General features: G+C 34.8%; 1 protein-coding gene across 3 annotated transcripts; it reads left to right on the top strand.

Annotated features, from left to right (window-relative positions):
• Positions 1–2,297: 2,297 nt before the first annotated feature.
• On the top strand, positions 2,298–8,769 carry LOC116025175 (TMV resistance protein N-like). 3 transcript variants are annotated; one of them, XM_031266304.1, is made up of 8 exons: positions 2,298–2,848; positions 3,140–4,235; positions 4,411–4,701; positions 4,809–5,600; positions 5,738–6,474; positions 6,627–6,788; positions 7,518–7,572; positions 8,348–8,769. In XM_031266304.1, exons 1-5 carry the CDS (start codon positions 2,376–2,378, stop codon positions 6,440–6,442), a joined length of 3,357 nt encoding a protein of 1,118 aa, XP_031122164.1. In that variant the 5' UTR covers positions 2,298–2,375; the 3' UTR covers positions 6,443–6,474; positions 6,627–6,788; positions 7,518–7,572; positions 8,348–8,769. The 3 variants fall into 3 exon arrangements, with proteins under 3 accessions (XP_031122164.1, XP_031122165.1, XP_031122163.1); XM_031266305.1 differs by lacking the exon at positions 8,348–8,769 and having other exon boundaries at positions 5,738–6,506; positions 7,518–8,138; XM_031266303.1 differs by lacking the exon at positions 8,348–8,769 and having other exon boundaries at positions 7,518–7,947.
• Positions 8,770–10,984: the final 2,215 nt, after the last annotated feature.

Below are 10,984 nucleotides of genomic sequence, written 5' to 3' on the forward strand. Positions count from 1 at the left end.
AATAAATTGGCAATATTCTATAATACAATTCTGTATGGATTTCTAACTTAAAATTAGAATATTGAAGTTTTAATAGGATTCTATAATTGAATTTTGTATAGATTCCTAACTAAATCATTATTCTACCCAAAACATAAACCTCTCCCCTCCAAGTATTATGCACTGATAGGGATGCTCCAGTCGAGGAGAAAGAGCATGAGAAAAGAATTGGAGGGGAGAGATGTTTATTCTCCGGAGACAACCGTCTCTACTCTCTACGAAGAAATTAAAGTTGTCAAAAGGCGTGTGACATGTGGCTAGCATGCACCAATGAGATGGAGCGTTCCTGCCACACACCATTTTACTTGCACCTAATATGTTTCACGATATTAGGCGACAGGCTTATGAGTCCTGTTGACGGGGCTCATAAGCCCAATATTGCCTAGTGCTAGCAATGGTCATGGTAGACGATTTTGAATGGATAAGGATATGTGAGACAATCTCACAGAGGTCTTAATGCAACTTATCCTTCATAATGGGGTTCACACGGTTCACACTCAACTACAAATTGGAGTTGTAACTATTTTGAAAGTTTTAGTTAAATCTGTTGAGCATATTATATATAAACATAAATGTGCAATCCAACTATTAGTTTAGACTTTTAGTGCGATTTCTCAAATTTTTTCGTTAAATTGATGTTTTTACTCTTAATATGTCCCCTAAAAGATTTTCATGTGAGGTACTAATTCGTTAAAATTCTACATTTAATTTGCTATGTAGTACTCTTCAATACAAAGAGTTGTTATGTTTTTTTTTTCTTTTTCCGAATAATAATGAAATTCATTTATTTATGCATCAATGGGATTCATGTACCAAAATTTCTGATTTATTAAAAGAGTTTAATAATGCTACATTGACTGGCGTATATTATCCCACAACACCGTCAACACATTTATTTTTAATTTATGTTGTAAATATTGTTGGTAAACTTCATGAATTTCGTGATGATTCTATATTATCTAATGCTATTTTATGTATTATTTTATCTATTCTACTTACTATTTATTGGTCAAACAAATTCTTTCTTTTTTGTTTATTTTCTTTATTATTTTTAACTTATTTTTAGATTTAATTGTTTGTGTTTAATAGTACTTTTAGTGTAGTTTCTATTTGTATATTAAACTAAACTTAATATTATGAAAAATTGAATTAAAAAATTTCAGTCAAGCTTCTGTAATTGAACTAGGCACATAAAATAGGATGGAGGGAGTAAAATTTACATACTATATGTCTAAATGTTTATAATAATTGTAATGGTGGACCCATGTCCATGATATAACTGCTATGTCATGATGGTCTTGTGTTGATATGCTTTTTTGGTTCTGTTAAATATAGTATTATTCATATTTATTTTTTCTAACCTATTGAAACACAAATAATCACCAGAATCATGACTATCATTTTTAAAGTAACTTTATACCGCTACTCCATCATACCATCAATTATTAAATATTAAAAAAGACCAAGTGAATGTACGAAGATTTAGGGTGTGTTTGGAAGCCCAGAAAATGATTTCTGGAAATCATTTTCTGGGCTTTGAGTGTTTGGAAGCCCAGAAAATGATTTCTGGAAATCATTTTCTGGGCTTTGAGTGTTTGGCTATAGCTGGAAAACCCAATCAATGGAAAATGATTTCCGTTGACTGGGGAAAACAAGGCCCAAATGGCAGAAAATGACTTCCGCCAAATTTGGGCGGAAGTCATTTTCCGCCTTCACCGCCCAAGGAATTCCGGAATGGTTTCCGCCGGAAACCACAATGCCTCTGGTTTCCGGCGAGAAACTAGAGCTGCGGAAACCAGAGCAGCTCTGGTTTCCGCATCGTTTCCGGTGGAACCAGATTTGGTTTCCGCCGGAAACAGGGTGTTTTTTTTTTTTTGGTTTTTTCTTGTTTTTTATAAATTAAAAATAGTGTTAGTTTATATTTTATATTTTAAATAAAATAATAAAAATATATAATTATATATTTCTACTCATTTTCCGGAAAATGAACCAAACACACAAAGATAATTTTCCAAAGTGTAACCAAACATTAGAAATGAACTCATTTTCCAGAAGTAATTTTCCTGGTTTCCAAACACACCCTTAACAAAATCTAGATACGTATTGCTAAATTACGTAGTATTAAAAATGACCAAGTCATTGTACGAAGACTTTAAGACACTTGATGACAACTAGCACCGGCCCCACTGTCGGTCATTAAAAGCAGCGAAGAATATCTAGCTATAGCCCCACTATAGTCTTCTACTACACGTCTAACAGAAGAAAATATTTTTTTTTTTTTGAAAACACAGAAGAAAAGATTGTGTTCTCAAATCTCAATTTCAATTCAATCTACTATGGCTTCTTCTTCATCGTCGCGTCCTTATTCGGGGTTTGATGTCTTCTTGAGCTTTAGGGGCGAGACACGGACATCATTCAGCGATCATCTCTACACAAGCTTGTCGGACGCTGGGGTTCCAACCTTTCGAGATAAAGAAGGGATCCGGGAAGGCAACGACATTTCTGATGAGTTGAAGCAGGCCATTGAGGGGTGTGAGGTATCCGTTGTTGTATTCTCCAAAAATTATGCACAATCCAGATGGTGCCTTAACGAGCTGTTGAAAATGATGGAGTGTCAACAAAAAGGGGCACAAAAAATTCTTCCCATATTCTATCATGTTACTCCTGAAGAGGTTCGCAAACAGACAGGCGAGTTTGGCATCGCACTGAATCAACATATAGAGCGATTTGGAGAAGAAATAGTTAATGGGTGGAAAGCCGCACTCACTAACGTTGCTAATTTGGCTGGATATCATATCACGGAAGACCGGTAATTTTAGATTGTTTTAATTGAATTTTTTATGTGATATATAGTATGTTATATATATTTGTCACAATCTGCACTGTTAATCATATATAGTACTTTTGCTAATTAAAATTTGCCTTCTAGCTAGCATCTATCTATATATACCTCATGAATTCATATTTGTAGATGGTTAAACCAGGAAGAATCTACCTCATGTTTGTGTTCAATTTGGTTTCTTAGTCTTGTGTTTTTTTTCTTAACTTTTCGATTTAAGATTGAGTGATTGATATATTTAATAAATTTAAATGTAATCAGGTATGAGTCAGGGATCATCAAAATAATTACTCAGCGTGTACTAATGGAATTGAATCATGCATACATGGATATTGCAAAGTATCCGGTTGGAACTGATTCTCGTGTGAAAGATATAGAGAATTTATTGCAAAGTCCAACAAATGATGGTGTGAAGATGATTGGAATTTTTGGCATGGGTGGTGTTGGGAAAACAACCCTTGCTAAAGTTATATACAACAGGAATTTTCGAAGGTTTGACGGTAGTTGTTTTATTGCAAACATTGGATCTGAAGTTTCTGGGGGAGCTCTAGCTCGTATACAAGAGAAACTTGTTGGCCTCAAGAGAAAAATGCATGAAATAGAAAATGCTGATCATGGAATAACTTTAATTCAAAGAGTACTGTCATCAACCAAGGTTCTTATTGTTCTTGATGACATAAACAGTAGAAAGCAACTAGACTCATTAGCAAGACAACGAAATTGGTTTGGTCCAGACAGCATAATTATCATAACAACTAGAGATGTTCAGTTGTTGAGTAACCTTAGAGAACACGAAAAGTACGAGGTCAACATGTTAAGCTTTAATGAATCTTTGCAACTCTTGAGTTTGCATGCTCTTGATGTCTCTGTACCAAATAAGGAGTATAGTGAACTATCCGAAACGATAGCGCGTTATACTAAAGGGCTTCCATTAGCCCTTGAAGTCATAGGTTCTCGTTTACATAGAAAACCAGTGCAGGGATGGACGTACTATGCTGAGAAATTAAAAAAGATGCCTCCTGGAGATGTTCAAAAGATTCTTAAAATAAGCTATGATGCACTTGATGATGATCATGCTAAGAACATCTTTCTTGATATTGCTTGTTTTTTCATTGGGGATGACAAAAACAACACTGTTAAGATATTGGAAGCTTGTAATTTTGTTTCTGCAGAGGGAATCGAAATTTTGAGAGAGAGATGCTTGTTAAAAATAAATAAATCTGGAAATTTTGAAATGCATGATTTAATTCGTGATATGGGTAGAGAAATTGTTCGAATGGAATCCCCTCGAGAGCCTGGCAAACGCAGTAGATTGGTGGATCCAAAGGATATCATTGATGTTCTTCGGGGAAAGAAGGTAAAACATTTCCTTTCTACTTAATTGAGTTATATATTCTAGTTTATCCATTTGCTTGTAGTATTTAATTTTTTTTTTTTGACATAGCTTGTAGTATTTAATTAGTTTCATTAAAATATGAAGATTTTATAATGTCTAACATATTTCTATATAAAATGTTTTTTCTCTTAATTAGGGCACGGATGCAATTGAAGGGATGATTGTAAATTCTAATATGTTGAAGGATGAGCCTTTCAGTACCGAAGCATTTGCAGGGATGAAAAATTTACGGATACTCATATTGGATGGTCTGCATCTTAGAGGATCTCTTGAATATTTGTCCCATGAACTTAGACTGTTTAGGTTACGTAATTGTCATTTTAGTTGCTCACAGTGGCTATCTGATTCTTTCCTTGGAAAACTTTGGAACCTTGTTGAGTTAGACATGTCTCGTAGCAATATCAAAGAATTTCAGCCGGATATGAAGGTTAGTATGTCTAATGCTTATTTAATTTTAACATTACATATTTTCTTAGAGCTTTGAATTAAAAAAAAAAAAAAGAAATCGATTAAAAGTCTCCTTTATTTCAACAGCATTTGACATGCTTGAAGATCTTAAAGCTTGATGATTGTGAAGTTGAGAAAACGCCAGACTTCACCGGAGCACATAGCCTTGAGAAAGTATTCTTTCGTAGTTGTTCAAAATTGGTCGAGGTGCACCATTCCATTGGAAGTTTGAATAAACTTCTTGTGTTAGATTTCAACTCTTGCAGTGCACTAAAGGTGCTTCCAGCTGAGTTGGGAAACTTAGAGAAATTAAGTGAGTTAAATGTTAGGGTAACTGCCATCAGAAATATGCCCGCTCCTTTGAGAGGTTTGAGAAATCTAAAGAACCTGGACTTGAGTTTACTACGATCAACAAGAACTACTCGTGGTCATGCTGGTTTACTTCCACCTTCGGTTGCGGAATTACGCTCCTTGGAAAGACTGAGTACCCATAGCACCATCCTGTATGAAATAGATCTTCCAGTTGGTCTTGGGAGTTTGACCTCATTGACAAATTTACATTTATCAGGATGTTTCTATATTCAAGATTTACCATTCAGCCTTCGTGATCTTTCTAACTTGAAAAATCTCAACTTGGATGACTGGCAAAATCTAAGAGTACTTAAAGATCTTCCTCCTACTTTGGAGTCTCTCTCTGCAGGAAATTGTGTGTCATTAGAGAAAATAGCAGATATATCAACTTTGCAAAGACTCCAAAAATTGAATATTCCCAACTGCAAGAACTTGGCTCCGATTCCAGGCCTAGAGACTCTTGAAAACTTACAGTTGCTTGAGATAAGAAATTGCAGTCGTTTGACTCCTGTTGAAAACTGGTTCCAGGTTAGTTAGTTAGTTATGTTTCCCTGAGATGAGAACTATCAGTTTGTGTTTTTGTAGCAGCTATATATATATAAATTAGATTATTGTTATTGTTTAAGTATTAATTGTCATATTGTAATCCATATATAATAATGTAGGCACGTTCTGAAGGTGGTTCTGAAGATGGCTCTGAAGGTGATAGTGTCAAGTTTCGTCTTGAAGGATCGGGAGTCGGTTATTTAGCATGCCGTGTTCCAACACTTTTGGGGCCTAAATTCATAAGAACCGATAACCCTGCAATTATTGAGGGTCCCCTTGAAGGACTTCGTATCTCTGTCAGTAGCACAACCACTGATCGTTGGGTTGAATTCAAAGATGAATATAATTATAGTAAGTCTGCGTTTACAGGCTATAAAATTGACTTTAAGGTCCCAAGAATAACTGGAGAAAGATTAGAGGTGTATGCAGAATTCACGCCTTCAGAGTTGACACTTTGTCTATTTGAAATACAAAGAAACCGAGATGGGGAATGGCGTTTCTTTCCATCCACAAGGGGCTGGTTGCCATCTGCATGGGGCTACCTGCAGCAAGGTGATGATGAACCAACAACATCACATAGGGAGAAGCGTCTTAAATTGCTGCAAGTTGATGAACCAACAACATCACATAGGGAGAATCGTCCTAAATTACTGCGTGTTGAAAATTTATCTACTAGTATAACGCGCGGTTTCAGACCTAAGGAGTATTGTTGTTGGCTGGAGGAAGGTAAAAGGCCCAATCTAGCACTTGGTGGCAAAAGGATTGTTGGGCAGAGGCCTAGCAGACCAAGTGAAGTTAAGTCCAGCATCCTGACTGCTAACTAGCAATAGACGTGGCTAGGGCATTTGGCATGGTGGTAAGCGGTTTGATCCTAAAAATTGTGGAGTTGTACGTATATATATACATATTTTTTAAAGTTGGTAATAATATTATTAATTTATTGATGATTGATCAGATATTTTCTAATATATGTATCTTTTGATTTTCATGTATTTTCTAATATTCCAGAAGAGAGGAAAAATCAAAAGGGGTGGGAGTTGTTATTGACCTCTTCTAGTTAATCGCAAGAGTTGCTCTTTTATGGATAAATCAAACTAGGAAAACCATGTGACGGACTGCCTCCCCTGCGTTTCAGCTGTTCTGCTTTTTCCCACTCTTCGCCCACCGCCAGTAGGTTTTTCTTTTCATCTTACTTTTTACTTTCTTGGCTGCAATTCTAGTTTTCTGTGTGTATGTGTGCTGTTAATCCTGTGTAGGAGTCCAAAATAACGAAGTGATTGCATGGATGGGTGGTAGGGTTCCAATAAATGGTAAAAAATAACGAGGTTATATGTCTAGTTCTATATTTGTTTATATATGTGTATGTGCGCTGTTAATCCTGTTATTTGTAACATTTTCCTTATGTATGCATCATATGCTCCAAGAAGAATTTCCCTTGTGTTAATTCAATTCATGGCTTATGCTGAAGAACAATAATGTTGGCACTGTATCATTCTACTTTGTGTTTAAAGGAGTAGTGTTTCAATTGTCGCATGAAGTTGTAGTTGTTGCTCCAAAGTTGATAGGACTTTGAAATGATTTCCATGTCTCAATTGATTTTGTAATTCATACCATTTTGTGTGTTTTACTAATTCAATCAAATATACAGTGATTGGGAAAAATGTCAAATAGGCATTTAAATTTTATATGAGAAGTCAAATTAAATTCTAATAATTGTGGATGCTCATTTAATAAGCGAAGCTTTTATTCTTGATGGCCCATTGTTTTCTTAAGGTAGGGGTGGTGAGTTCTTTCTTCAATCACCACCTTGCATTATTGAGTTTCTTGTTGCTTTTGGTGGTTTCTACATTCTATATATTCTGATTTTCCAATCTTGTTTTGTGGCTTTTACTCTGGCAGCTTCCCCATTAGAACAGGAATTGAAGACCCTGAAGCTTCTAATATATTGATGTTGGTAAGGAAACTTATTTAGAAGATTCTTGTGGCCTTCTAGTTGAGTGAGACTGAAAACACAGAATAGTAAAAAGGCTGTTCTTTTAAAGATGGGGAGGCTCTATGTGATCATGTTCTAGTGGGTTTTCCTTACTGATATCTTTAAATGAAACACACATTGCTGTAATGAAGAGTTGTCTCTACAAGTTAAATGAAGAAAAAGAAAGAAATTGATTTTGTGCTTAGCAACAACCATCAACTCTGGGATCAGAGAAAAACTCACAGATACTATCTGATTTTGTTAAATTCTGTTCGACGAATTCCATCGAAAGGATGTTTAATTTACAATAATCAAACTTATGGTCTTTTCGTACAAGAATCATGCTACTTCATCTCACTCAACTATTTTTGGGGCTTTAATTTTTATTTTTTTTAATCAATGTGTATTGCAAGGATGACAAAATTTGACATCATCAACCTTGTGGAGTCCATTTTTTAAAAAGATAAAGTTAAATGTTAATTTAGTATTATATTATATTTTGAGAGTGAATTAGAATTATAGTGATGGAAGAGAAATTATTAGTGAAATGAAAATATGTGATATGACAGTATGACTCACTTTTAAAAATAAGAGAGTATTTTAAGCATGTAAATGACCTTTCTTAAACTTTTGGTGCAAATAAGGTCATTCCTGATAATGTGGGTTTTGGTGCAAATAAGGTCACCTCCACCTCTTGGTATGGTTAAATGTAACATTGATGCTTCTTTATTGCATGATAATGTGGGTTTTGGTGCAGTCATACGTAATCACTCTGGTCATTTTGTGGCTGCCGTCAGTGGTCTTCTACCTTGTGCGAAAGATCCTTATCTTGCGGAGACAATGGCAGTAAAGGAAGCACTTACATGGATAAAGAGTCGGGGTTATAACAACATTATTGTGGAATCTGATTGCCAAAACTTTTGTTTAAATTTTAATTCTGCTTGTAATGACTTTTCTTACGTTGGTTTACTTATTAAGCAATGTTGGTATATTGCTAGTGGCATTGGGAACATTTCTGTTCGCCATGTCAATAGGTCAGCGAATCATGTAGCTCATGTCCTTGCACGGGCGACTGGTTCTTCTTCTGTCCTTGGTGTGTGGGATTTTGTCCCTCCTGATTGTATTTCGTCTTTTTTCAGTGATTTAATATAAGTTGGTTCGTTTGATTTTCAAAAAAAAGGTCATTCCAACCATAAACACCAAATTTTACACCAAAAGAAATATTCTCAATATATTATTACACCAAATGTTTTTTATCTCCAACTTATTTATACCAAATTTTGGACCAAAAAAATTTTACATCCGACCCTCATCAAAATGTATCTAATTTGTTTATTTAATGACATTTCATCCAAATTTTAATATTTAATACTTAATATTTTATTTACTAATAAACCGATTGTATTTACGAATTAATACCAAATAAATCCAATTAGGTGAATGGTTTGTAGATAAATTATTGTGTGAACCATGGTTCAAATAGTTGTGTGGACCATGAATGCAATATACGTTTTTAATATACTAAAAGTACATTATTTGTGTATTGAATGTATATTATTAGATAATATAAAAAAAATCATATATATACTCTCAAATAATGTACTTTATGTATATAAGTAATGTACCTTTAACATATTAAAAATTTAATTTTTATTTATGATTAATACAAATGTGTGGACCATGATTCATGGAATAATGATTTTGGTTTATAGATCCCACAGAAATGGGCCTATTTCAAGCAGTTCTTCACAACAATTATACTATGGGCTTTGGACCAATTGTTATGCCGTGGACCCGGGTGCACCTTGCAAGGTGCACCCGGGTCCTTAAACGGCGCCGTTTAATGGAGGGGTGTAACGGTGCTGTTAGTGGCACCGTTACACCCAGCCAATCAAATTTTTTTTTTTTTTAAATATATAAACGAAGACGATTCCCTTCCTCCGCAAGTTACAGTTTGCGATTCCCTTCCTCCGGCGATTCTTCACCATTTCTTCACCATTGTTTGCGATTCTTCACCATTTCCTCCGCAAAGAGCATTTCGCCGTTTTCCGACATACTCTCATCGCCGACGATCACTAAGCAACAGGTATTTCTTCACATTTTTTATATTTTGGGATTTTAGTTCAAAAATTTTACGTTTTATTCAATGTGAATGTGAGGTTTTCAAAATGTGAATATGGAGAATATGAAGCGTGAAAATGGAGTTTTGAATGTCTAAATGCATAACATTGATAAATATAATTACAAAACATATTGCCCTTGAAAATGTGTGAATGTAGAGTGTTCAAACTGTGAATATAGAGTACTGCTTCTGTGAATGTAGTGATTTGAGTGTGTGAATGCATAACAGTGTTGATATAAGTACTAAACATGTTGCCCCTTAAATGTGTGAATCTAGAGTTTTCAAAATGTGAATACACAGTATATGGTATGTGAATCTAGTGTTACGAATGTGTGAATGTAAAGAGATAGTAATAGGATTACTGAACAATTATCACTGAAATGTATGAATGTGTTGTTTTCAAACTGTGAATATAGAGCATTGCTTCTGTGAATGTAGTGATTTGAGTGTGTGAATGCATACCAGTGTTGATATAAGTACTAAACATATTGCCCCTTAATGTGTGAATCTAGAGTTTTCAAAATGTGAATACAGTATATGGTATGTAAATCTAGTGTTACGAATGTGTGAATGTAAAGAGATAGTAATAGGATTACTAAACAATTATCACTGAAATGTATGAATGTGTTGTTTTCTAAATGTGAATATAGAGCATTGCTTCTGTGAATGTAGTGATTTGAGTGTGTGAATGCATAACAGTGTTGATATAAGTACTAAACATATTGCCCCTTAATGTGTGAATCTAGAGTTTTCAAAATGTGAATACACAGTATATGGTATGTGAATCTACTGTATTGAATGTGTGAATGTAGAGAAGATAGTAATCCTATTACTGAACAATTATCACTGGAATGTATGAATCTGTTGTTTTCTAACTGTGAATATCTAGTATAGCTTATGTGAATATATAGTTTTCAATGTATGAATCTATAGCCTTGTGGTGTTCTGTTTTTTATTTCTAAATTATTCAGTGGTAGAATTGTCAGCAATTGTGAACGCAAGAGCTATACTTCCCTCTCAAGCTGGAGAGGCAGACAGTTCAGACTCGTCTATCCCAGCCGAAGTAAGAACAAAACAGCGTAATGATAGGCCCTCTGCCGCTGAAAAACAAACAGGGAAGAGGAAATCAGTGGAAAAAGGGGAAGGTGGTTGCGTTGAAAGAGCAGCAAAGAGAAAAACTGCAACAAAAAATTCATGCACAGATGAGGATGAAACTGTGGAGAAACAACAGAAGACATGGAATACAAGAATGAGCCCGAAAATCGTGGCGGA

The sequence above is a fragment of the Ipomoea triloba genome, chromosome 7 (assembly GCF_003576645.1).
Source record: "Ipomoea triloba cultivar NCNSP0323 chromosome 7, ASM357664v1".
Taxonomy (NCBI): domain Eukaryota; kingdom Viridiplantae; phylum Streptophyta; class Magnoliopsida; order Solanales; family Convolvulaceae; genus Ipomoea; species Ipomoea triloba.

What these genes read in the sequence shown, in the direction of transcription:
- LOC116025175 (XM_031266304.1), top strand. Translation starts at nt 2,376, where the DNA reads ATGGCTTCTTCTTCATCGTCGCGTCCTTATTCGGGGTTTGATGTCTTC. An exon ending in ATGTTCTTCGGGGAAAGAAG is followed by an intron (nt 4,236 to 4,410) that starts GTAAAACATTTC and finishes TCTCTTAATTAG; the next exon opens with GGCACGGATGCAATTGAAGG. An exon ending in CTGTTGAAAACTGGTTCCAG is followed by an intron (nt 5,601 to 5,737) that starts GTTAGTTAGTTA and finishes ATAATAATGTAG; the next exon opens with GCACGTTCTGAAGGTGGTTC.